This window comes from Chamaea fasciata, unplaced genomic scaffold (genome assembly GCF_029207755.1).
Source record: "Chamaea fasciata isolate MVZ Bird 193981 ecotype frontalis unplaced genomic scaffold, bChaFas1.0.hap1 SCAF_1, whole genome shotgun sequence".
Lineage (NCBI taxonomy): Eukaryota > Metazoa > Chordata > Aves > Passeriformes > Sylviidae > Chamaea > Chamaea fasciata.
In genome coordinates, this window is record NW_027094086.1 from 111,698,737 (window position 1) to 111,726,721 (window position 27,985).

General features: G+C 43.1%; 1 protein-coding gene across 1 annotated transcript; it reads right to left on the reverse strand.

Annotated features, from left to right (window-relative positions):
- Positions 1-919: 919 nt before the first annotated feature.
- CMTM7 (CKLF like MARVEL transmembrane domain containing 7) lies at positions 920-27,849 on the reverse strand. Its single transcript, XM_066193976.1, has 5 exons — positions 27,629-27,849; positions 8,369-8,542; positions 5,469-5,567; positions 4,379-4,460; positions 920-4,022 (listed from the first exon to the last, which is right to left on the reverse strand). The coding sequence occupies exons 1-5, from the start codon at positions 27,788-27,790 to the stop codon at positions 4,009-4,011; spliced, it is 531 nt and encodes a 176-aa protein (XP_066050073.1). The 5' UTR covers positions 27,791-27,849; the 3' UTR covers positions 920-4,008.
- Between the last annotated feature and the right edge of the window lie 136 nt (positions 27,850-27,985).

The following is a 27,985-nucleotide window of genomic DNA, read 5'->3' on the forward strand; positions in this document are numbered from 1 at the left end:
TCCCACAGCTTTAGCAGAACAGGAAAATCCCAGAAACAGGGAGGGTATAAAGTGCAGGCAAGCAGTAAAGAGACTTCTCTGTCCCTCCAGGCAGATCTGCCCTTTAATAACCAGCACAGCCAGAAACTGTTAATATCTGCTGCCACTCCTGTTAGTCCACAAGGCACTCACATTAGTTCCTCTCCTCATAAGCTTTCTACTGATGTTTGCACCTGATCTTCCTTCTCTCCTGCTCCTTCTGTCCTACTAAGTTCCTAATCCTCTTCCATGGAGCATCACTTGACACCCCACCATGACACACACACTTCCTTACAAGTTACCATTATCCTGGTGTCCTGCTATCCCGTTTAAACCCCACATAGTGAACTGTTTCCAAACAGTGCAACCAATTCTTAGCAACAGAAAAAGTGTGCAAGTTATGCAGGCTACATAACCTGCACTGTCTTCATCCAGCACTGCGGTCCTCAAGCTTTTCAAAGCCACTCTTCCTCTTTTATAAAATGTTTCATTTCCCCTTCTCATTTTTCTGGTTTCTACCTGATAAAAGCACTATTCACTCTCCAGCTTACCTCTAGCACCCAGAAATCAAACATGCGGTTTCGGTTTTTTCACAGTATGAAACAGTTTGTACTACCAATTTTCTTCTCCCAACATCTACATTTTAATTTTTCAGTAAAATCTGAATCCCAAATTCTGTGTTAGCTCAAAGGATAAACTACGCTCATCTTGGAGCTGAAGAGGACGGACAACTTTTGGGTGGGACACCTGGAGACCAGCACATCCAAACACAACAGCAGGAAACAGGTTTTTCTGTGACTCTTACCTATTGTCCTCCAGTTACAGGATGTATTCTGATACTCCTCTGAGAGAAAGCCACTGCTGCAGTAAAGGAAGGAAAAAAATGACCAGGACAACAGTCTGATTCTCCACATGACCCAAATAGCTAACAGTTTATTTCTAAAACAGCTGGAATCCCATATTTGACAAAGTTGCAGACAGATGGAGCTTTCAGAACCAGGTTGACACTGAAGGAAACTTAAAACACTTTTGCTGGCAGAGGTACAGCAGAGAGGTGTCGAATTCCCTGCCAGACGGAGCTGTCATTCAACGACCCCCGGTGGAGCTGGTGATAACAGAAAATCTGTGCTTTTCTTGGTAGACATGCTTCACAAGGAAGATTTGGGGAAAGCAAGGAAACTTTGGCAGCAGAGATGTCAGTCTTCCAGCCTGAGAGCATCCTGATTAGGAGCATCTGGTGGGTCTATGGACCCAGCACTGTCATAACAGCCAAAGCTGCAGGAATATTTTATCCCTGTCAATAGGCACAAAAACTAAAGGGGAACTGGTAACTTACATCTCTTGATCCGGTATAAGCAAGTGCACTTACAGCAAAACATGTTCTTTGGCTGATCACAGAACATAGTTCAGAAATTCTTTGGTTGTTAGACTGCATGAAATTCCCCTTGACTTTTTTTTTTCTCCATATGGTGGCAAGTGACAGAGTGATGTGAGAGGCTGAGGAAAAAAAAAAAGCTAGTATAGTGCCAGGAGAGGGGGCATGGTTCCAGGAGAAAGTGGAAACAGCCTTTTCTGCAGAGCAAGCTCAGGCTCCAGCCCCAGTCCTTAGCAGGTGCTTCTCCCCTTTGCCACCGCAGCCTGAGGTCTCAGCTGCACTCACACCGTCTGCAGCAGAACACTGGCTTGCCGCAAGATTGCCAAGTGGGCTTAAAGCTCGTGGGAAGGTTCCTACTGTCAATCTGAGGTGACACCTCAGGAGGTGAAGGAGAAATAATACAGTCTTTTTCTTCTAGGGGAACAGGAGAGGTTGCATCCTTAAACATCTGTCGTATCAGTCCAAATTGAAGTCAGAGTGCTGGTTTCCAAAAACTGTAAAGTCAGTCTTGGCAGGAGGGTTGGTGATCAAGCAGCCCTGTTGCAAAGAATTAGACACACAAGTGTGTGTGTTTGTGTATGTGTGTGTGAGTACCTTCTTCTGCAGGTATTTTCACTCAAAGTGCCCAGAATAAAATCCCCTGTCACATAAGGCCATTTGACTGGTCCTGTGCTGGCGGCACAAGGAAGGCTGAGCTATCACTGACACTGCTGACAGTGGATTCCCAGCTGAGATGAATGTTCTCTTAAGCCAGAGAGCCTTTGAGCCATGCTCAATTCTGGTTGTTAAAAAGAAAAAATGGCTCCTTCCTGACTAAACACAAAACATATCATCTGAAGGTAGGGGGCAGAAGTTGAACATTGTAAAAAAATAAGAAATAGCCAATATGAAATTAGTAATAATATACCTGCCTGTTATATAGTTTATTTGAATAATCCTCTGTATTAAAGTTGAAGCACTTTATCTTGCAGTGAATGTATGTACCTTCATCCAGTAAAAACAGAATTTTGTGCTTTCAAATTGTTTCCTGCTTTGTGTTGCTCTAAACAGGGCACTTTTGAAAAGGCAAAAAGAATCACAGAAACTGTGCACCATGAGGAGGGGGATTCTTACTTCATCAAGTTATCTGTTTAGTTATTTTCATTACATACTTACTCAAAATTTTTGACACTTTAGCAGTTAGCCAATTTTCTGTCGTCAGAGTTAAAAAGAAATTCTAAGTAAAGATACATATATTAGGATAGAAAAAAAAAGGTGGCAACAAATAGCAATATATGTTGACCTGCCATGAGGCACAAAAAGTAGTTTTGAGAGAACCATTAAATTACTTAGCAGTATTGATGCAGAATTTCAGACAAATAGAAAAACATATAGCAGGCCAGAAAATGTGTTTTTCTCCAGACTGTCCCTGGTAAACTGTATAAACCCAACTTCTGCTGCACCGTCATGCAGTTATCTTGACAGAACAAACCAAGCTTTACTTCCCAGCTAGACATGAAAGGAGAAGCACCAAGGAGGAAGAGAGGCCCAGGCTTCCTTTCTTCCTACAAAGAATTTTCAGCTCACCAGAGATGGATTGCAAAAGGAAAGACAAAGGTGCCAAGAAGGCATTGTCTCAGTACGGAAGTTACATAGAATTTCATGATGATACCAAGGTGGACAAAACTGTTGGAACTGTTTTGTCTGTCCAGGCTCTGGGCAGAGTCCCCAGGAGCATAGATTCCAGCTGAGGCAGAGCAAGTGACAAAACCACATGTAAGAGACAGAAAGAAGCACATTGTTCCATTCACAATGGGCTTTCCATAAACACTGTTAGATTACAAAGTGAATAATTTATAGCAAATGCATAGAAATTTTCTACAGAAGTGGTCTTACTATGAAAAGGAGAAAAAAAAAAAGACCCCATAAAATATTAAATGTATGTTCTTGGGTATATATTTTCCTGTATTTGGCAAGGGATTTTTTTACAAATAATCTTTGATTGCTAAGAATTCATGGAGAAAATCCCCAATTCCATTGTGTACTGTTTGGGCTAGGAGGAAGTGTTTGCAGTGATTTTTTGAAGTTGAAGTTCATAATTGTTGATGCTGGCTGAGCTGATGTTAGAAGAAGTCCACAGTTCTGATAGGAAGAGGCAACAAAGGCTTGGGTCAGCTTATCCAGGCACAAATTAGTTTTTAACTGTTCCTTTGTTAAACATATAATCCTTGGAAGTTAAGAATCAGGTATGAATTTCCAGGATTCCCTTTGTGTAAACAGATGGAGGAAATCAGAAGGAATTTTTCCATCCCTCTGAAAGGAGAACTAAATGACTGCTCAAATGAGTTTTAAATACACTCATTGCAAATAGCTGGAAACGGCCACAGCCCAGCTTGAGAGACAGAAGTTGTCCTTCTCCAAAACAAGCAGGTTCTCCATTATAAACTTCTTTGGATTGGGGGGAGCAAAAAAATTTTGGTTCACAACATTGTTTTGCATAGGCATTCAAGTAGATCTTCCAAAGTTACCAGCTTGTCCAGGCTAGTAACAAAATACCCACGGCTCTCTCCTCAGTAGTGGACACTCCTCTTTGGTATCCTGTTTTGTAAGGCAGACGTCTTGCACAGGTGATGGAGTCACACAGATGCATCTTTGAAAAGGAAGACAGCGTCACTTGTGTCACCACAAACAAATTCATCCAATTTATTAAGCAACACACTGGAAACCATTTGGTAAGGGGTGGGGGAGGGAGAAAAGAAAGTGTTGTTATGTTCACTATTTGGTACAAGCAAGTTATTTTGCTCTTGTAGTTATTCGTTAACAGCTCTCAGTAGCTGTGATAACGTCTGTGATGACAGAAAATTGGGAATTACTGCTTTTTGAGTAATTTTGAGTCACAACAACCAGGGCATTAAGAAATCCTTCCAGGTAGACACAGCCCTGTGCCAGAAAATATAAATAATCATTTTGGGAAGCATTCTGGCAGTTACTAAGTACGATACTTACTTGTTGACTGTGTGATGCACGAAACCTTGTAGGATGACCACATGCTTATAACACAAAGTATTGTAGCCAGGAACCCGAAAGTCTAGGTGAGAAAACAAACAAACCACAAATACTTATGGAGCATTAGATGACACATATTCCATGCATGTATGGGCACTTTTCTATATTCAGCTACACATTTTATAGGATTAACAGACCCAAAAAGGAGCGGGTTTTTTTTACTCCATTCTGCCAAAAGACTAAAAAACCCAAAAGTGTCTGTAGTATAACAGCAGCTTATGTCTTGTCAAGACTGAAAGATAGACTGAGAGTCATACAGGAGGGAGAAAAAGCTGGACAGCAGCACACAGTGCCAACTTCTAAACTTCTCACTAGGATTCTGCAACAAAGAAAAGTCAGTTTCTAGCACCTCTGATTACTGCTCTTTTACTGCCCCATTCAAACAAGTCTTTCCCTGCTGTCTGCCAAATAAACAAGTCAGGTAGGTCTTCTAGTCTGTTTGCATCATCAGGACTAAGTTTCTGAAAGTAATTCTTTATTCTGGAGGAGTGGTATTTCAGGTCCTGCTGCTGTGAAAATACTGTCACCCACACTTGGAAGTCATGCGTCCCTCTGTAAAGCCTTCCAGCCAAGAGAGGCAGAGAGCACCTGCCAGAAATCAGCTTAGAGTCCCAATGGGTTTTAGCTCAGGAGGAATTATCTTGAACAGGGCTCTGTTCAGGAGCAGGAAGCATTGAAAGCTGAACAGGGGGGTGAAATCCTTTAGGTAACTCTCAGCTGCTTACAACAGTCTTTTGTCAAAAGTTAATTGTCCTAATTCTTCACCTAAACACATTAATTCCTATGAGTTAAAGCAGAAGCCTTTAGTTTCAATGCTCTGGCAGGACAAATACCAACTTCAGTGGTGAGTCCAGCATCTGACAACAAAATATTTTCGTTGGCACTGCCTTACAGAGCATTCACTGAAATAAGCAAGAAGGTCGTTGACCCAACCAAGACATAAGTAAGGCAAGTCTGTAAGAAAACAGAGGCACAAGTGATAGATACATTGCAAATTTTAAAGTATCAAGACTAATAAACACGTTCTTACCGCTCCAGCCACAAGTCCAGTTATATTGTAACTCTTTGCTGCTGCTACAATCGATCCAATGAGAAGGAGAATTGTACCAATTAAGTAATGAAGAAACTCCTGAAAAGACAAGCACAGCCTGCATCAGAAGGGAAACTTATCTGAAAAGCATTTTGATATGTCTCAGAAAGAAAATAAGTTGGCAGAGATGACTCAAACCCTCAAACCCAGAGGACAAAACGTAGTCAAAAAGAAAAAAAAAAAAAAAAAGGCAAAGCAAAACAAAGCAAAAAAACCAAACCTCAGCAACTCACCTTGTGATTGGATTTTATACCAAACCTCAGTTTCTGTTCAAAAAAGAACAGTTTGGGTCTAGTAATGCTACTGGAATAGGATTTACTTGCTGGGTATGGATGCAAGCCATTCAATTCAGCACAGTACATTACTTCATTGCATCAAGTATGCACCTGACTTAAAGAGATGGTTCTGGAGGAAGGAAGGACCCTTAAGGACATATTTCTCTAGCCTATATGGAATGGCATAAGTGGAAAACCAAGCGTTCCTACTTCTGATAATCTCAGAAAGTAAGCAGTGGATCTACTGCTGTATTTACTAAAAACTTACATCAACTGAGACTGGAAACCACAGGGAAGGGAAAGAAGGGAGGGAAACCACAAAAAGCACAGCTGCAGTAAAACATGATGCCATGGGGTTTTCTGAGAGAGGACCAAGGCACCACATTTAAACTCTTCTCTGGTGTGATAAGTATCAGTCCAGGAGTCAATTTTACCTTTTTATAAGCAGGGGTATCTGTGGGTTTCGATTTTTGATCCTCACGAAGCTTATGACAACCAGTACAAGTGTTTGCACACTGAGCGTGGGTTGTTTCTTGTGCATGGTGGGGTGGGGCAGGTGGATATCTGCTTCCTTTATCTGCATTGCACTACCAGCATGAGCCAAGCAAATAGAAAGGACAGGAGAGATTCTCTCTCAAACCAGAAGATAGAATATAGTCCCAAAAGGAAACTGTCCAAGGAAAGCCCAGAAGATGAACAGTCTACCATACCAGTTTCACTCTGCTCAGGTGTTAAAAAGAGCTGAGGATGATTTTTTTTCTGTAAAGTAGGCTCCGAGACCACAAGTTACTTTCCTAATTTGTAAACTTGTTTCGGGTAATCAAAACCTCAACCCTTGCATTTGCCAGAATAAATCATATGCATAAGGAGGCTTCTCTGACTAGCCCATGACGCAGCAGGCAAATGGGACATGCCATTGCCTCCTTAGAGACATCAAATAAAGCAGTGTACACAGGCTACTACTTTAGAGGAATCCAAGGGATGGGCAAAGCTGCAACAGAGTCATCAAAGGCCACATTAGGTGGAGAACCAACCCCCGGCAGGGCCGGAAGAGTGCCCCTCTGGAGAAATACTTCCAAGCTTTAAAAGGTGTCAGCAATGAACAACCTCTTGAACCACTTCAGCTTTACTGGCTGCAAATCACACCCCTGATTGCAATGTAAAGATCCTGCCAGGAAACTCATCCAAATGCTAGCTGTAGCTTCCCAGACTCTCTCACATGTCTTCCTCTTCTGTTCTAAAGATACTTAAGTGTGACTGAAAATGAGGTTGGTTGTTTTGTAGCAGAGCAGCAATGTTCAAACATTACATCCTATAAAGCTTTCTGAAGCTGAGCAGCCACAAACTTCAGTACCTTAAACTCTGGAACACTGAGGAATAATTAAACACCCAACAACAACAAAAACAACAACAACAACAAACAACCAAAAGCAGCCCATGCAGAGGCAAAAATAGCACAGTCCTGTTACAGCAATGCACACCTTAAATGCTGCTCAGCAAAACTGTCATTTATTAAACTGTCATTAGAACAACTTCACTCCTTTATTTCAATCCCTGCATCTGTATTATCTCTAGGTAAATAAGTACCTTTAGAAACAGGTAGTGGTGGCATACGTTTGGAAAAAATAAAAAAGTCTAACCATATTCTTCAGCTAAAATGAAAAAGAAAATCAAAATTTTCTCTTTGGTTGTAACTGGATGGATGGACAAACTGTTATCTTAGATCTGTAAATTACTTACATAGCTTCCATTAACCACCATCCAACCATTTCTTGGGTTTCAAAATTCCTGTCTATCTCTCCAGTTGGCTTTCCCCACTCCTTTGGTCCTTCTTCAGTGGAACTAACATATGTAAGAAAGGCATGTTTAAGAGGTTGCTAAAATCCATCATCCCACACTAGGATGCAGAACTCTTCTGCTAGCTGACCTGAGCCAGAGCTACTGAGGAAGTTCAGGTCTCACATTTTTGGTGCTGCCTGTTAGTTCTCTGCTAGGCTACGAGAGATGGATGTGTATGGGAAATGCAGGAATGAGGCAGGAACATCCTGCAGGATATCCCAGGAATGGCCAGGCTACAGCAATCAGGCCGAGGCTCCTATTTTTTGCTATTGTTTAAGTTATCTAAAACCATACCAAAAAGAGGCACATCTGATTTAAATAGCACTCACAGACTTTATTTGGGACAGGAAGTAGTACATGAATTCTAATGCTGTGATTTGGGACTTTAGCAATCCCTGAGCTGCTATAAATGACCTGAGCTAGGACTCATCTGCTGAAGGCTTGATGATCAGTAGCTTCCTTTTGATTATCTCTTAATAAAATTATCGCCTTCCATATAGTAGATCTAGATTTATGTCTGTGTAAAGGAGGGCAGAATCAAACCCAAATCAGCTGAAAATCTTACAGTTACAGAATCTGCTGGACTGAATACAAGCAACAAAAGGATTTGCATATGAGGCAAAAAAGAATTGAGTGAAACACAATCACCTTTGTGAGACAGCAGAAGACAATGGACTGAGAAAGTGAGACATCAACCCCCAAGAGAGGAGAGGAACCCAGGCTTACCGCCAGTGGCCAGCTAACACAAGTCAGCTTCCTGTAGACTCTGAAAATGTGCATGATGTAGAAGAACAAAATCATAACCAAGTCGCACATGGTGACAATCTGAAAGAAGCTGTAAGCACTGTAATCGGTCCATGGAGAATTATTTACGCTGATGAATCCAATCAGCAGTGAGATCTGGAAGACAAAAGGCACGTTCAAAGTTTTCACTATGGTGCTCAGAGGGTCGTGGAGATGATTTTAAGCACAACAAAATGGCACTTAGAAGACAAATTTTTAATGTAAATGGAATGGTCCCAACGAACAAAGTAATGAGCATGATAATAAGGTTTTATAATTAGCTGATAAAGGAGCTGAAGCAACCATTAGGACTGGGGAAAGGGGCAATGGCCAGAAGGAAAGCAGCAGTTTCAGCCAGAAGATCTCAACTTGAAGATGTCTCTATGTACAACAGAAGAGGTCTCAAACAGAGAAATGGAACCGAATGCCTGGAGTTGCACCAGTGACTGAAGCATCTGAACCCCAAAGACTTTTGGGAGCTTTTTCACACTGAAAGCTGTGAAAATGGAGGTGGCCATGAACACATCCACCTTCACTTTCATTTAGTGACATTTCTCACACGCAAAATCAGAGGACCTGAGCTAACAGTTTTACTCCTCCTTTTCTGCCATCTTAGAGTGGAAGTATTAGGGGACTGTAAGGCGGTATCAGAGTAAATAATATAAACATTTGGAGGAACGGATTTAATTCACCTCACCCCCAAAACTTTTATAAGTTAATACTACCACATAAAACTATAAAGCTTTATTGTACAACTTCTTTCAGCTGTAGGCTTACTAAGGACAAAAGCTATTTCTTTTTTATCCTTTAATCTAAAGCTACTTGTTTATTTGACTAACCTTGCTGCTTCCACCAGCTTGGCTAACCTGGGTGATCAAAATAAATCTACTAAGAATATACTAAAATATTTTTTTATTACAGGCTCAGTCAATGCATGCTTTCAGCCACTCTAATTTTTAGTTCATCTGAAGTCAGCCAGAAGCTGTAATGATTCACATTTTAAGTGTTTCTCCAAGACAGTAAAAAACTACCTGAGGAAGCCAGCACTTCAAGACTGCACCATCTCTTCCTGCACACTCACCTTCCAAACTCCTAACCAACTGCATTCATTATCAGACTAATTTCCTTAAGATTAAAAGAGGGAAAAAACCCCAACACAAACAACCCAATGCCCAAACAACATAGCTTAGATTCTCCCTAAGTGTTAGCCAAGTTTCACCTGCTCAGTTCTAAGTGAACAGGCTAAATATATGGACATACAAGGGCAACCAAAAGATCTGTACGTAAAAACTTCACAGGGACCTGTCACCTTCACCAGACTCCATCCAAACAGCCACATCAATGTCTTGAGAGTGAACGGCGGCTTCAAAGAAAAATGTCAGTGCTCCGGATTCTTTCCCACACAAGTGTCTAAGCTGTTGTCAGACCCTGGTCCAGCTCCATTACTTTTACTGTGGCAGTCCAAGGAGTTGATATTAGCCCTGTAAGTGATGCCCTGCTCTCTGAAACTTAATGTCAGTTAAGCAGAGTCATCTGACTTAGCCGCTGAATAACCTGAACAATCAGGAGATAATGTACCCTATAATCTACAAGATACACTCTAAGTGATGCAAGACACAGCTATTATTTCCATAATTTAAAACTAAATTTAATGAAATTTTATTCTACAGGAAGACTCAACAACCAGTCACAGCAAGCACTGAGTCTTGCTCTTGGACAAAGGTGGGATGAGCACCATATTCTCTAACCACCAAAGGCCAGAAGAAGTTTCCCTTATTCAGGTGTCTTCACAATAATCAGTTCCCAGTTTCAATTACACCGTAAAAATCAAGAAGGAAGCGTTAATTCACAGAAATATTAAATCTGCTTGCTGGCTCACTTCATGCATGAACAATTAACTTTAGCAGGTTTTTTTACAGTGTACAAAGGATAAGGAGGAGTGGACTCTTGAAGTACAACCACCGTACAAATAATAAAAAGAACTGGGAAAAAACCCTTAGCATAAGCTAGACCCAGTTCTTTCAATTTCATGGAAGCAGAGCAGTATTTTTCTTTTCAGTTAAAAGGTATAAAAATTGAGAAGCACAAAGAAGAACGAGAGTCATCCAAGGACAGAAAATACATCTGAGGAGTCACAACACTCAGAAATAAGATACATGGTACCAGTGAACAATCTGCTCAACTCCCGACAGGGTAGAACTGTGGATTTGAACAAACATGCTTTCCATTTCAACAGTTCTTCAAGACTAAAACAACTCCAAATCCAACTAGTAAAGATTCTCCCTTCTTTGATTTTAGATGTGCCTCAGCACACAGATAGGCAGAAATCACTGCATGACAAGAGATATTTCTTTCAAAGATTTACTTGCTTAGCATAAATCTTGCAACATGAGATTTAGCTGCCATTTCTAAAGAGGGTCCTTGGTTCACTGGCACGTGATTCTGTTTCACAGGACAGGTGCAGAGGGACCCTCTCAATAACGTTATATAAAGCTGTAGCACAACTGCCACACTATATTGCTGGCAGGTACAGTCAGAGTTTAAAACTCACCTGTTGAAAAAAGAATGCTAACAAATGCAGGTAATAGAGGCACACAATGTCACTTGTTCTTTGAAACTGACAAATACTGAAGTTCCTTCACCAGATACTGGTTTATCATGATATACAGGGTGATGACTATACCTTTTTCTCCCTGGGATTCTGATTTCCAGAGAACTGAGTGATAAAGTGATAAAAATGTAACTATCTGGGACACAGTTGAACATCTATCTCAGAAGTCAGTTTGTGACACAGAGAGAAAAATGAATGGCAAAGCACTGAAGTGATCAAATGTTATGAATGTTCTTTATGCATCTGTGCTAAGGGGAGCAGGTTTATATACCCTGAAAATAAAAACAGGAGGCACAAAAAAAAAAAAAAAATCCAGGGCACTGCTATTTCCATTTCAATATAGCACTTCACAGGTCATGATAGCAACACAGATGTAAGCTATAGGCAGCAAGCCAGTGTGACCATAAGTACAGGTCAGGTATTGGTCAGTCTCATTACAAGATTTCAGTGGGCTCCACAATATGCATCCGGAGTCCAGACCTGCATTACAAAAAGGGGTGAGGGACACATTGCAGGGCACTATTATTTAAGTGCTTTCCGGTTTCTGAGAAGCAAAAAGAAGACCATACACATTAATCAACCCCAAGGAGGGATTTCTGGATTTAAATAAAGTTCCATATTTACTCTGTTTCATAAAAGTTGATCAGCTTAAACTAGCCCACTGCTTGACTCTCCTTTGGACCAGATAATTGAAGTGAGTTGTGAAGCACGTTTAGGGACACTGATATATATAAGGAACAATCCTGCAGTCAAGTCAATGTGAGCTAAAGGCAGTCAGCACTCAGCAGACAGAAAAGACATAACAGAGCTTTCAAGACTTTTACGGAACCTGCATTTTCTTCCCTACTTGGAGCTGAAGATAAGGTAACCACATCCTCACAATGTGATTGTGCAAAATGCTGCCTCTTGAATGGGACTGACATACCTTCCCAAGCCTAACCCCCATCCTGATTTGAACTTACTCAGATCTACCAAAAAAATGAAACAATCTTTTCTTTCCTGATGTGAGCTTCCTCCTAAAGCAGCTCAGGAAGCTGTTGGCCGCCATCACCACAAAAGCACATGGTTGGCTCATGGTCAGTGTGCTGTCCCCCAAGATCCCAAGGTCTTCTCTGGAGAAGTGCTTTCCAACCTCCAGCCTGTACTGCTGCAGGGCCTTACCCTCCAATACCTCCAGACACAGGACATGGCATTCCCCTGTGTCAAACTTGATGAAACTCCTCTCTGTCCACACTGCCAAGATCTCTCCCCGTGGCAGCCCAACCCCCTGGCAGCTCCTCCTTCCAGGTTTTTCATCATCTACAAACTTTCCAGGAGTGCACTCTGCATCATCATCCAGGTCATTAATGAAGATGTGGAACAGTGCTGGTCCCAGTATGGACCCCTGGGGTACACCACTACTGACTGGCCTCCAACTGGACCCTGTACCACTGATCACAATACTCTGGGCTGAGTTGCTCAGTTTTAAATCCATCTCACTGCCCACTTACCTAATCCATACCCAGTCAGCTTGTCTGGGAGGATGTTATGGGAGACTAGAACCTTACCAAGATCAAGGTAAACCACATCCATCACTCTTGCCTTGTCCACCGAGCTAGTCACCTCATTATGGAAAGCAGTAAGGCTGGTCAAGCATAATTTCCCCTTTATAAATCCATGCTGACTATTCCTGATCACCTCCTTGTCCTTCATGTGTTTGGAAATGCTTTCTAAGAGGATTTTCTTCATCATCTCCCAAGGGACTGAGGTGAAGCCGACAAACCTGTAATTCCTTGGATCTTCCTTCCTGCCCATAGATATTAATCAATCTGTTCAGAATGGCACACTTGCCTTTTGTACCTCTCAGGCTAGAGAAGACAGGGAAGGACTGGACAAGAGGGAAACATTCTCCTCCTCTGTGCTGTAAAATGCTTCTGGAAGTGTTCCCTGTAAATGCTGTTTCTTTTTAAAAATCAGCTGGTTTCCTCCTTGCTTCTTCTTGTCCCTGAAAAAGAACGAGCATCTGAAGTCTGCTGGTCATTATTACACTCAGTGAAAAACAAGGAAAATGTGTATCAAGACTTCAGGGAAATGAATCTTCCACTGCAGGAAAATTCAATGCCTGCTTAACAAAAAGAGAGGAATCATGCCTTTGTCTTCAGAAGCGATTATATAAAGGAAGAAGGTACAACTTCCAATTACTCCTAAGGCAAATGCTTCTCAAATTTTTATACCTTTTAACTGAAAAGAAAAATACTGCTATGCTTCCATGAAATTGAAAGAACTGGGTCTAGCACCCCATGGCATTAGGCCCACATGCTGTTGTACCCCTGATTTCAGATGGTTTGAATTCCACCTCTAACTCCCCATGCTCACTCCTGGGTGGCTGCAATCCTGCAAATGCAATTAGGTTACAGAAAAAGCTTGGCTCCAAACACCCTGCCCACATGGGAGTGGGCTGGGCTTGATGCTGAGACCCAGAGCAAGCCAGCCACACAAGCCTCAGCCTCTCTGCTGGCTGGGTCCTCCTGTGGCTTCCAGCCCTGTCAGTGGTCACAGAGGCCACCAGTAAAACTGCCCAAGAGCTGCTTGCACCTCAGGACTGAAGGGCTGGGCTCTCCTGCACTAACACACAGTGCTGGAGTGCACCAGCACAGATGGAAAAGCCCAGGTCAAGCTGGCAAGTTCAAAGAAGCTTAATGGAGAATCACCTGCTCCAAGGAAGGGGCAGGCAGGACTGCATGTCCACCAGTCCAGAGATTACATGTACAATTTTCTTCACTAGTGCCCTGAGGGTAACAAAGGAAAGGACTTGTTTTGCTCTGCGTGTACCTACAAGCCAGCTGGCACCACAAAGCATTTTCAGCTCATGTGGCAGAAGATTGTAGTTTATCTGACCACAGAACAATTTTATAACCCGGGAATCAATCTGTGCAAGTGCTTTGTATGATCTTTTTCTACTGTCCTGCTATAATGGATGTCATAAATAAAGCTCTGGCTTTATTGCCAATACCTAATTCTTCTGTAACATTTGGAGAGAACTAAATTTTCCACAGACACAGCTACCTGCACAAACATAAATCCTGTATGATCTCCAGTACTGAAAAGAACTCACTCTTAAAGGAAAGCCTCATGTTCTGAGGATGAGAGGCCCATTTCCACAGGCAAACACTGACAGAACAAGGGAGGAATTGTAAGTCACTGACTCTTGAATCCTGACCCCAGTTTTGTAACGCCATTTCTGTCTGAACTTCAGTAAATCGTATATTTCACGACTTCAGCTCCTCCAGTCACCAAATGAGGACTAATAAAGACTTCACACGCATTGTGCTGAAGTTTTGCACCTTCAAAACACTTCAGACATGTAAAATAAAGGCAAAAATGTTGAGGACTGCTAATAAATGTCTAGGGCAAGATGACTGTTTTCCTTTATAGAATGAATGAAAAAAGATGATCACTAAAAATACCCCAACAAATAAAGAAACAAAAAAAGACAACCCCCCCACCCCAAACCATACCAAAATACCCATATTCTTTGCCCCTCTGCTCCCTTCTCCAAAAATCCCAAATGGACAATCAATGGATCACAGATGTCACAGACAAGCAGGTGTTTAAAACATCCAAGGAGGAAGTCACACAACAACCAAAAGGAGGAAAAGGTTCGCTTTCTGAAAGTTTCTTTGAGTTCCTCCCTCAGCACACAAGATAAACAAAAATGAGAGTCCTAGCTCACTGTAAAATGGAAATTGGTATTTATTTCCTGTCTGTCATTTATCTACATATCTACCATGAGCAGTGATTCAAAAAGCACACCATGCACAAGACATTGCAAATAAACTGTTTTCTAATCTTTAATGCTAGGACTACTTTACTACTCACCCTCTTGACCACCCCTGACTGTTCAGTACTGCACATTTTCAGTCACCCCTGTGCAGCAGTTCTTTCACTACTCTGCCAGTGACTGTGGAGCACAGGTCACCCTTTCCCACTGTGGCTTGTGCAAGCCCCTGCACAGTGGTGATGTTCTGCTGTGGGTGTGACACAAGCTGCCTTCACAGCAGCTCACAGGAGCTGGGCTTTCTGTGGTTAAAACATGTTGATAACTTATCAGTGTTTCTGCTGCTGCTGAACTAGGCTCACACAGCAACAAGGCTTTCTGCCTTTCTCCCTCCCCTCATCCCAAAGCAGTGGGCAAGACATTGGCAATGACAGCAGGCTCCAGCTGAGCAATGGGATTTTCCAGCCCATATGATGTTGTGTTCAGTGATAAAAGCTCAAGACAAGGAGGTTTAAGGGGGAATATTTCAGGTTATGGCAGTTGTCTTCCCAAGCAACCATTATGTATAGAATCATAGACTCACAGGGTGTTTTGGGCTGGAAGGGACTTTAAATACCATCTATTCCCAACCTCCTGCCATGGGCAGAGACACCTTCAAGTAGACCACCTGTCCAGCCTGGCCTTGAATGGAGTAGTGGAAGAATTTACAGCTTTGCTTGTGTGTGCAGCTTTTGCTTTCCTTATAAAACCGTCATTATCTTGATCCATGGGTCTTTTTGCCTTCCTTCTATTTTGTCCCCATCCTGCAGGAGAGGGCAGTGAGTGAGAGGCTGGCTGGGTGTTTGGCTACTGGCTGGGGTTAACTCACTGCATATGGTCTACTCCTTATCTGGATTTCTAGCTGCTGTGGCAGTACAAAGAACAGTATTAAAAAACTTCATTGCAGAAAGACACAGGCTATGGTTTTTACAAATCCCAAGACGATGTACTGAATTGCCAGGCTGAAACTGCTATCTTACCATGTAACTTTAAGCTCTGGATAATAATTTTCTTTCTCTATACAGAAATAGGATGTGAAATGCCAACCTAACTGCAGGAGGAAAGATAACATTAATAAGAAGCAAAATTGCCTCAAGGTGCCCAGTTACAGAGAAACACTATAACTCTTACCTCAAAGTTTTACCATAATACTGTGACATACACATCCTCATGTATAATCCACCCAGCTCTGTGTTATCTTTTCATTTAATTACTTGGCCATGCAATGTACAACCACATCCTTGTGTTTCTCTGAGTATTTTTTTTTCTTTACTTTTCCCTTCTAGTATATCCTCCCATGAGAAGAGACAACTTTTTGTCTAAAGTGTTTCCTTTTCTTTTTTTCTCCTGCCCCTTTTTCCCCTTTCCTCTTCTTTCCCTCCATTACACTCCACATTTTTTCTCCTTTTGTACCTCTCATTCTTTCCCATCCAAATTTGCCTCTATACATGACAATGCACACCAATTCCCTCTTTTAATGTTTCCTAACTATCCTGCCCACTCTCAGGGCATGTATTGAAATTAGCTAACCAAAAATCAGCACCATTCGGGGGGAAAATGTCAGGGGATGGGGTTCAGCATAGTGCTACACCTGCACAAACACTGTAGGCACCAGCTCTGGCTCACCAGTTTCCTGTTGGTAATATCTGAAAGTGCTTTTCTTTTTCATCCATTGTACTTGCTGGAGGACTGATGAACCTTTGTACAGTTTTAATGTTCCTCCTCCTGAATCTGAAAAGAGGAGGGTCATGAGAACTATTCAGAAAATTGATAAAACTTGTTTGATTTCCACTATCTTGAAACTTACACAAGTTTTAATGTAAGCAATTGTATAGAAAATGTGCGCAAATGTGGAGCAAGGGACAGAACTGACTCTCATGCAGTTTCATCACAGCCTTTTTAAAAAAAAATATAAGAGCTAAATGCTCTTTGTATTTGAACAAAAAAAAAAGTCAAAGTTTCCAGCTTGTGACACCAGCCAAGATAGTAAATGGAATTTTCCACCCCTGTGAGAGCCAATCAGGATAACTGCCCCAGAGAAATGTCACTGACTACAGCTGGACATTTCCAAATGTTACACCTCAACACAATGAGGCAACACCCACATATTATTAAGCACATATTTCTGGATGGAGTAAAATAATTTTCTAACAGCTTTCCAAATCAGAAAGATGAGCAAAGCACAGACCAAGGTCACAACTACAGTTCATGCAAGACTGGTTCAGCTAATTTAAGCAGCAATGTTGACTGCTGCTGGAATCGAGATTTCCTTCTTCCAGGGCAGTGTTGGAAATGTGAGCTGCAACAGACAAACCCCTACTAGAAAAAAGAAGATAAAAGGCACAGTCCATTTGAGACTTCATTAATGACAGATGAAATCAGCTGCCTGCAAGTGCATGGTTCTGTGAAGCAGTCAGTCTTTGGTTGCACAATCATCTCTCAGCCCCTACGTCTGGACAGATTTCCTTCTTGTCTGGCTGCTTTGCTAAAATAAGGAGGCTGCCTGGCCTCTGATAAGTCACTTCTCTTGTGCACCACCATCCACAGGCTATTTATTGAAGATTAAAATGGTGGGAGGGTGAGAAAAGGCGAAATAATCTTATTCAGACCCTCTACAACACAGATAAGAGGACAATCCTAAGTACAAGCAAGTGGTGTTCTATACCTATTAATAAGAAATTATCTATCTGCTCAGGCCCAGGCCTCAGTGGTAGAAAAGGGTGTGGGATAATCCCAGAACCAGCATATGAAAGACATTATTAAAGAGCCCTTGCTGCAGGGTGTTAGCCATGATCATTAAAAAGGCAATTCTTTGTAATGACTAGCTGCAATTAAGTTTTGCCTGCCACTGATCACAGTGCGTGCAGGACTTCAATCCCTCCCCTGCCAGCTGAGCTCGCTCCCTGCCTCAATCCCACAGCTGCCTGCACACACTGAAAGGCACCATACAATCCTGCATGTTGTTTACTGAAAGCTGAGGACTTCATGGTTACATGGCAAACAATATGCTATATTCTCATCAGGCAGTGAATTAGTGAAAAAAAAAAAGCTCGTTACCCACAAAACCTCATGATTTTATTTCTTCTTCCTAATTTGTTTAAAAAATCAACTTAAAATTGAAACATTCGAACTGTGAAAGCACTATCAGTAAGCTTTCCCAATCTACATAAAAGCTGCACACACGACCCTCAAAGTATTGCAGCAACTGACTAACATTGCACAAGTGGCATAATGCAAGATACAAACAATTCCCCAAACACATAAAATCCACCGCAAAACACTGTTAATGGCACAGCTGACTGCTAGCATGTCTGCAAAGGATAGGAACAGAATTTTTAATACAGCAAATGCCCTAGAAACGTTCCAGCTCTGGGAAACACATCTGCTTTCCCTCTAACTTCCAAAGAGGTCACACCTGCAACAACTGAAAATACTACTGTGGACAAAGCCAGGAGAACCATGTACCTTGTTCATTTATTAATAAGGAATTCATTCTCTGTGCAGGCCACAGCCCCCATGTGACAGCCAGCTGGCCCTCCACTCCAGTGATCTCTCCCATGAAGTAATAGTCCCCAAATTATGGGTGAGCCTGCTCTTTCAGGTAAGAGCAGAGACGCATCCTCTGTATAACTGTGTTATTTTTCTGTAGATGCTAAGATACAATCATTCAGCCTATGCTCTCTGCCCTCCCCCCAGTTGTGGTGCTTGTTGGGAACCTGTCACACACAAACAAGCTCCTTTAGAAGAATACAACCTTACTGCTGCAAAAAAACATATGTGCACGTGGCCTCTGCTGTAGTACACCCCACTCTAGAAGATCACCTATCTTGCATAGTAGGGAGAATCTCTAAATCACATCTCTGAAGACTACAGGAAGTAAAAATCATCATAAGAGACTTGAATCTCCAGACTCCCCTAGGAGAAACTGGAGTGTCTGGTGATAGCAATCAAAAATGAGGGGAATCAGTATAACCAACTTTCTCCAGATTCAAAAATTGCACAGCAAGCTGTGATTGGTATTTCTCTCTTCTGCAAGTCAAGCACTTCCAACACCTAGATCCTCCTGGAGAGCCACGTCAACCGTTCTCTCCATCTGGGAAACCTGAAAGTCAGACAGAGTGACAGGAGAAGACAGTCCACAGTGTGAGTAGGTTTGTGTAAATGGAGAGTGACTGCAGGAGCCTGCCCACCTCACCTGCCATACTTCCTTCTAGTTGCCTGGGAAGGTAAACTGCTGGCAGGAACCAGGCACCTCTGAGACCGCCACTCTGAACCATTCTCAGATATATTGTTTGGCTTGTTTGGATTGTTTGCCCACTGAAAAGTCAGTGAAGTCTCATATTGCCAGTGATATACAATAAAGAGCTTAATCCATACTTGTGAGCTATAGAGCTCTTGTAGATAAATTTCATGGCTGTCTAAAAATGGATCCACTGACTGTGCATGGCAGTACCACCTACAGAGAAGGAGCCCACGTTGGCAGGCCAACCAAACCTGGTTCAGACTGGCTGGCTGCTAGAAGCCCAGGGTACATTGTATGTATTTACAGGCAGCAAAGTTCCCACCATGTTCTGGATGTCCAACACAGACCTAGCAGCACAGAGTCAGTGAAAACTAAGATAGGAACATGCAGCACAAAAACCAGTACCCCATGGCAATGATAATTCCAGTTAACCTATCAAATTAGATGCATGAAAAAATAAAAAGCAATCCCATCTTCCTGGAAGTTGTTGCTGAGATCAAGGGATACCGTGTGAGCCGCGTGGTGACGTCTCATGCCTGCCAACCCTCAGCGAGCAATCTGCTCATCGCTCGCCCTTACAGATGCTGCTCCCAACACAACCCCTTCTCACTGTCTGAGGCATTTAGTGCTTGACTGATTCAGATCTTCAGTTGACACCTGCCATATCTCTCCCTGCCTCAGAGATCACCACACTGACATCTGGCAGTCGCACAGGCAGCAGTTAAAAAGTTCTTATCTATCATCTCCAGCAAGGGCTTTGCTAAGCTATGGAAACGGAGCCTTGAGCAAGGTCTCCTTGAATAAGAGGAGGATTCATTTACATCACCGAAGTCCACGTTGTTAGCTGTGCTGGCATATCATGATTTTCATCAGGAAGAAGACACAGGTGAGAGTTCCTGAAAACGTCATGACAATCCCCAGATGAACTGGCATCATCACAGCCTCACTGCTGGATCAGGGTGGGTCTTTGCACACCAGGGAACAACCTTTTCTAAGTGTGAATACTCGATGTTTAGCAAGGTGCCAGAGAAGTGAAGGGCGATGAAATAGAGGGAAAAATGAGAATAGATGTGAATCCCCCATGGCACTGTTGCAGCTGACAGCTTTCAGTGAGCGCCTGGAGACTGACAGGCCTCTCCAACAGGCTGAGACCGCGCTCCTGTGTCTGCTAGGAAGTTGGATACTCAAGCAATTGCCAAAAGGCTCAACAAGCCAGCAGGTGAGAAGCAGCAAGTGGGGACTGTGCTTTTCCCAAACAAAGAAAAGAGCTCTTGCAGAGCATGATTACAGACTCAAGGAAAATAGGCCAAGTCAGTCTGCAGTTCTGCAGCTGCTGATGGTCATCTCACATTAACAGAATGCTTCTTGCCCAGCTGTCAGCACTAGTGTCTTGAACTCATTAGTGGTACTCCTATAAAAAAGCAGCAACACAACTATCTGCCAAAAATATTACAAGAAAATCCCCCCTGAAGCAGCTTCTCAATTTTGTCATCATCACAGTTCCATTTTCCTTAAGGGAAGTTGTGAGCACAAGAGGAAGCCCTAGGCATTGCAGCTGCTGCTATTGTAGCAGGAACAGCAGCCAAGTTTGTTTTGGCTTTGAAAACTTAGCCTTGACCAGTCATGCACATCTGTCCTTGCCATTACATTTATCAAATGACCATCATCACAGTACAGGGACTTGTTTCAGCCACAATAACCCCTTTAAGAATCTCAGTTATGCAAAGAAGAGGAAGCTCACAGGTGGGTGAAGGGAAATCACAGCAACTTCAGAGTCTGAACTCTGTACAGAAAGTAGTAATTTCTGGCTGCTGTATACTTTACATATCACCACAAAACAGGAGAACAAGGCCACAGCACATATGCCATGCCAATAGCACAAAGGGGACAGCTCAGCCGCAGGACTGAGTGAATACCTCACAGGGACTCCCCAGGGAGGGGAGCGGAGGAAACACTTACTCATAGAAGGAAACACTGTCTGGCTTTGGGGGACAATACCCCGGTAATGCAGAGCAGGTACCAGAGCCTCAGGGTCAGGTGTGCTTCTTTCACTGGTGGCTTCTACTGGATCACAGTGAGACACAACAAATTGTTCCAGCCCCTACAGTCCTGGAACCCAGTGAAGGGTGCTTGGCAAGAAGCTCTTTGTCATGGCTTTTTTTTTTCTTCTTTTTTTTTTTCCTTTTTTTTTTTTTTTTTTTTCCTTTTTTTTTTTTTTCTTTTTGTCTTTTTGTCAGGCTCTGAGCAGGTGGAGACTGAACTTGTAAACACGGGACCCGCTGATTTCTGTCCCTCTGTGGCAGGAGAGGAGGACGATGATCAAAGGGACACCATCTCCAAACACAGTGAGGACAGGGAACATACTGCTCTTGCACATCTTAAAAGGAAGTCGCAGAGCAGTAAGAATCCATGTTTTTCACCACATCTTATTATCTACAGACACCATATGACTGTGGATAAGATTTTTAAGATTTTTAAACGGCACCTTAAAATTTAACTTCCCATAAAACAAATGTGCCAGGAAACCACTGCCAATACTTCACTCTGCTCTTTCAGGCATACTAAACATGTCTCAGGTGATGTGGTAAATTTCTATGCTTCATTTCCCTTTTTCTTGTTATTTCAGAAAATGTGTTTGTTGACCCCTGTTCAATCATCTCTACAGAAAGAATCACCTCTACATGCACAGAGATTGCTAGTGAATGTATTGCAACAAATCCTAATGGATGCACCAAATAAGCAATGAAAGATGGCTCCAACTTGGAGTTTTGAGGAAGCCTCTTTTAATAAGTAACAAATAAAACATCCACTGACACATTCAGAGCAGAGATATCCTAGTGTTTAATAATGACTGTAATTGCCTTTTTACAAAATGTACTGGAGTTGATTTTTTTAGCTTTCTAGAACAGTTTTGACATCAGAAAAATTACAACTTTCTTTTTTTTTTCCTGAAAGAGGTAGATAAAAATTGAAACAGATGGTACAAAACCTTCCCCTGCCCAAGAGAAAAAGCAAAAGGACTACATTCTCAGCTTGTGATTTGAAACACATGGAATCACTTCAAGCTTATGTGTTTCCTGCCCTTGCATGCCAGATACTTGTTCTTGCCCACAGTAGCCTCTATGGCTGCACTGTTCCCTAAAAACACTCATGGAAAAAGAAAACCATAAAGCTGAAGTAAAGCTCCACTAGTTCCCTGGTACTGTGTAACCTGGCGGACATCTGCATCACTGCAGCTGAGAACAGCTGCATGGAGAAAAGACAGAAGGGGAAAATTCCTTAAAATGGTTAACTCCTTGGTTAACATGCAGAGAACACAGTGCTTGCTTCCAGCTCTTATGCAAACACCTGGACAGAAAAAAATGGCCACCCAGAGCAGCAGCATGGAAAAACACCACTGGCTGAGGCAGCAGGCTTTAGTGCTCTAAGAGGGGAAATAACAGGACCTCCCAGTCCTAGTGGCTTAATTCCTAAACTTGGACAGTCCTTACTCGAGTGTTTCAGCTTACTTTGGAGCCATCTCAGACTCAGACAGTTTTTTTCTTTCTCTTTGTTCAGCACGTCCAGCAAGGTCTTTTTACTGCAGTTTCCAGCAGAACAACAACAATAATGAGCAGCTACAACAGCGCTGACCTTGGCCTCAGAAGATGTTTTTCATTGCTTAGTTAGTAGTTTATCTTGCACATTTTTGGGGTGATTTTCCTCAATCCTCCAGAAAGCACAGTCTGGACTCACAGGACTCACAAACAGGCTTACCATTTCAGCACCTCTGCATATCACCGGAATGCCTCCCTTCTGACTGAGCAGCTTTATTACCACAGAGGCAAAATCATGTCACTGACACACTGCTACACAGAATTAAATGTTTTACTTCAATCACCTCTGTGGACAGAAAGATGTTTCAAGATCAAGTTAAAAGATTGAGTAGCTCTCAAATAATTACAAGCAGCACTTGCTTTAGTGAATTTCTTCTTGCATCAATGATTTTGATTAGGAATTGTTTTCTTGCACTGATTTTGCTTTCTTTTCATATTTTAACTTCTGAATATAGCTCCCCAGTAAATTTGTCTGATATTATACAACACATTTAGAAATGGAACTTGGCTACAGCAACCTAACTACCAGCATTCTCTAAGCTTCAGTGTTAGATGAACGAATATTCTCTTGAATGCTATTATGCAACTATATGTTAGCATACAAATAACCCAGAGAGGTTTCAGCACACTTCAAAGTTGCCCAGAATTACTGTCTGTCTTGTTGGCCATTCACTTGCCAAGTATGTCATTGCTTTTGTCAAGGCATACTTTGGAAATTAGTTACTCCGCAGGAAAGCTTTAGCTATTGCTTTAGCATTTTTAACAAGTTAAAATGATGTTGTTAAGTCAACTTTTACTGAGTTTATCCTTTTCTGACATTACAGTTGCTTGTAAATATTTTCTTCAGCCTTGAGAAGGTAATTTAGATTTTATTGTTTTCTGTCTTGTGAAACTGATGGTTCATATTGAGCTGACAGAATCAGCACTGGTTTTAGCTAAAAACACGCTGTGTTCTGGGGCTGCGCTTTCTCTGACGGAACTGTAACAGTAACAGTGGTGTCATTGTGGCCTTCAGTCTGAACTATGACCAAAGTTAGCTTGGCCCAACCTGGGGGAAGAGAAAGAGAGGCAAAGAAGGCCATGGGTCACTCCACACCTCTCAGGAAAAAGGAGTGATCCAAGAACAGTTTGAGAAGCCTGAGAGACCTGCATAAGCATGTGCTGTGCCACGATGGCTCTCCTACATGTGAGCTCTCAGCTTTTCTCTCTTCAGCCTGTATGGTCACACTCCTGCGTAGCACTGCACCAGACACTTTGGACAGGTGATACAATGACTCCCAGCAAGTGCCTAAGAGAGTGGGACACCTCTACAGGCTCCCCTGTCTAACATGGGCTGTGTTGAAAGCAGGACCTGTCCAACACAGCATCAGTGGCATCCTCCAGACTTCAGCTGTAAAAATATAAAAAGCACATGAGGGGCTCCAGGACAAATTCAGTGGAACCAGACTTGTTTCAATCTATCAACGCTGGCACTTGAGCCACCCTGGTGACAATACTAATGCACATTCATACCACTGACCCTAATGGCACAGGATGCCTCAAAAAACTCCCAAGAACCCGACTACTGAGAACTTGCCAAGCTAAGCAACAGCGGTTCCTACAAAGGCTTACAATAAAACAAGCCAGCAGTAGCAAAGACACAAAGCAAATGTGCCTCAACCAAACCAGCACAGCCCATGCAGAATGCTGAAGAGTGCCACCTATGTCAATTTTGGCAAGGTGACTGAAATTCAAGTCATTCAAGTCAGCTTTTCTGGTCGAAGTGTATTGTGCACGTTGATACACACCCACTCACACACTTGGTTAGTACACCGCCGCTACAGAACCGAGGTGGGCACAGCAGGATCCTGCATATAGCCCTAAGAGGTCTTGGCAAAACAGCAAATACCAAAAAAGGAGAAGGAAAGGAAAGAAAAAGCAATAGCTGTATTAACATCATCAAGTTAAACAAGCTGGAGTAAGTTAGATGTTGAAATACTTTGCAATTTCCTGTTAAAATCAGAGTGTCAGTTCAGACTTGATTTTGAAAAGAGCCCCAACTAAGGTTAGTAACAGTCACACATGGAAAAGCAGCTTTCAAATTGTCTTACTGCCACACAAAATACACAAGTCTGCATAACTATGCTTTCTCCTCCATTTTATTTTCAACAAATTTATAGGCTATTCCCTAGGCCATGAAGTCAATGCATAAAATACGCTGTCTTTTCAAAGCTATAACCATTCTGCAAGGTTAAAGAAAATGATCTAGAAAAAAAAGTAAAGGAATTTTTGTAGGCTTACAGGCCAGAAACACTTCTTTCTTCTCAATTTCATTCTATGCCAGACACCACAGCACCCAGAATTTCAAGAGAAAGCACTGGTAACACCCAAATTAGCAACAATTCAGGCTGCACAATCTCTTCAATATTCCTGAGTTTCAGCCTTTCTGTCTTACAGTAGAACAGCTGTAACATTCTATTTCTTCTCCTATGATTTCCTCCTTTTCTTCTAATTCCCTCCTATGATTTCCACTGCATGCTGTTGCTATCTATTAGAATTACCACATACACATACAATTGTTGGAGTTTTTTAGCTTGCAAGCACAGCAAACAGCCCTTAACATCACAGTAAAGAGTGAAACAATTCTTTCTTGCTCTCTATCACATCCTTTACATCTTGGTAAAGCGGACTGAAGAAGAAAGAGAGAACACAACTTGCAACATTTCCTCTTCACAACCACAACCACTCAGAGGCCCAGTACACAATTTAGTGTGATATATATCCAACCTAAATGACCTTACCTTTGCCCTTTGCCAGCATAAGCGTTCTCCTTCTCAGCAAGACCACAGCCACCAGCCACATCAACACTAGTGCAGGAATGTTACCAGCTTTAGCATAAAGGAGAACTAGCATAGGAGAACTGAATGCTAATACAAATGGACCTGTGGGTATATATACTGTCAGTATACTGACTTATACCTCTTTAAGAAGAGATAAAAGAGAATTGCAAAAATATTTCACTCTCCCTATTTACTGGGTGCAGGAGTAAATATGGAACAAATGTATTATGGTTCTTTCTACATGCTACAGCACTAATGTGGTTTTCTTATGGAATTATTTGAGAAGATGCTATTGTGATATGTGATATTGCAAGAAGTTCATTTGCCCAAAGTTCCTTGAATAACTGAGGTAACTCCTCCTGATGTTTACAGGCAAGATGAAAAGCAGAAAAATATAAGAAAGCGAAGCCGAAAAAGTGAAAAGGAAAAATAATTTAGATTAACTTCTGTTAAAGTCTCCGCAGAAAGCCACTTGCTTAAATTTGGATGAATTTTAGATTGAACGGCATTGACAAAATACGATTTACGCAAAGTATGTGAAGCATTACATAAAATTACATAGATTTACATCCAGCACATGAAAATATGTAAAGCATGTAAAGTATGCATGCACTTAATACGTGCACCAGAAACTGACATTACAGCACAAATAACCATGCTGTGGTAGCTTTAGGAGTCACACCTCAGAGCTGTAGAGACACCACAGCAGGGTGGAGGGCAGAGAGGGTTAGTTCTTTCTAGTCCATAAAAGGAACTGCTCTTTCCACAGTGGTGAAAGCAAATAGACTTTCAGCTCATCAGCAGAGCACAAGTCTACTGTTTCAGGGCTACAGGTTCAGTTGCAATGTAGACACATGAGCCCTTGTCTCCTCAAAAGATTCCCCAGATCCACTCAATGGTCTGGGAACAACCCAAGCCAGAAGAAGCCAGCAGACAACTCTTTGTGCTCCTACTGCGCAGAATTCATAGTGAGGGACAGGTCTGATGTCTCATGAGTGCAGATGCTCAGAAGGTGGAGGCAGCCATGACCAGGCATGGTCAACCTCATCTTTTGCTACTGAGGGGCATTTCTAAGGGCAGCTGACAGCTAATAACAAACTGGAAGAAACTGGGCAGTTTTTGAAGAGAAACTTGAGGATTTGATATTACTACTCAGTAACTTGGAACACAATGAATCCTAACTTGAAATGTCAGTTTAGAAATCTGGGTGCTAATAAACTACACAACTTTAAAAAAAATGACTGGACAAATACAGATGGGGGGAAAGAAGGCATTGGAAGCTTACAACTGCAGGATAAAACGCTGCCAAAGCACAAGTTTTTGCAGGATGAAAATGTACATGTGGAGGTATCGGTACATGATGTCTTTCATGCTCTTTCCTGGGCATTATCACTGCCACTAGCGTAATTAAGCTGACAAATCACCCCACAGATAATTACGGGCCATAAAAATGAGAAAGAGCTTATCCATCTGTTAATCTTCTCCACATCTGCATGGAGATGAATTTCATGCACTGACTTAAGGCATCAGCTCAAATCCTGGCAGCGTTCCACCATCGACTGCTTCTGAATTTCAGCCATCCATCTCCCACATCCCTGCCTGTGTCACTGGGTCACTGCTGGAGGTCTCTGACAGACAGGGCACGGAGCCAGCTGGAGCTGCAGCCTCAGCTGTGGCGCCCACCTGTACCAGACCGCTGTGGGCACTGACACTTGGCCCCGCTGTCTCCGAAAAACTCACTCCCGCTACGGAACGAGGTGTTGCACAGCAGCACGACGTGCCATCGCGTCACCGTGCTATCGTCGCTAACGGCAAAAAGTTGACACTGCTACTTTGGGCTCGCACACGTCCGTCTGTCTGGTCAGAGGCGCTCGTTGCTGCGTTAGGAAGAGGCGAAGGCAGCTTCCGACAGACGGCAACGCTTCGCTCTGCCACAGGACCGTGGGCTTTTCGTCCTGCTGGGAGCTGCGAGAGCTGAGGGGCCAAACGCGCACGGAGCCCCGGCCCCAGCACTGCCCGACGGCGCTCTCCGGACGCGCCGCCACAGGAACCCTTGGGCAGGACGAGCGCGATTCCCGCGGGCTCCGAGGGCCCCAGCAGGAGCCCCGGCAGCGCCCCCCGCCCCGCTCGCCCCTTACCATCTGGGCCACCTTCAGCATGCCGGCGCAGGAGCGGAAATAGCCGCCGTCCATGAGCTCCACGTCCGAGCCCGCCGAGGAGGAGGCGACGGTGACGGGCGGCGGGGCCGCGGGCCCCCCGCTGCTCACCCCGGTGCGAATCACTCGCGCCCCGTGCGACATGGCTGCGCTCCCCTCGCCGCTGCCCGGCCCGGCACGGGGAACGGGACGGGACGGGACGGGATGGGATGGGACGGGACGGGGCGGGGCGGACGTCGGCGCCCCGGGGCTGGCGGGGCCGGGCGGAGCGCGGAGCTTCCCCGCCCGCCCAGGCTCCCGCCCGGCCGAGGGGGAGCCGCGGGGGTTTCCCTGCCGCGG

Bases quoted from the DNA above. Each gene is read 5' to 3' on its own strand.
- CMTM7 (XM_066193976.1), bottom strand. From the start codon at position 27,790: ATGTCGCACGGGGCGCGAGTGATTCGCACCGGGGTGAGCAGCGGGGGG. The intron at 8,543-27,628 runs GTAAGGGGCGAG...TTTGTCTTCCAG, and splicing joins TGCTGAAGGTGGCCCAGATG to ATCTCACTGCTGATTGGATT. The intron at 5,568-8,368 runs GTAAGCCTGGGT...TTGTCTTTTCAG, and splicing joins GTGTTAGCTGGCCACTGGCG to GAGTTTCTTCATTACTTAAT.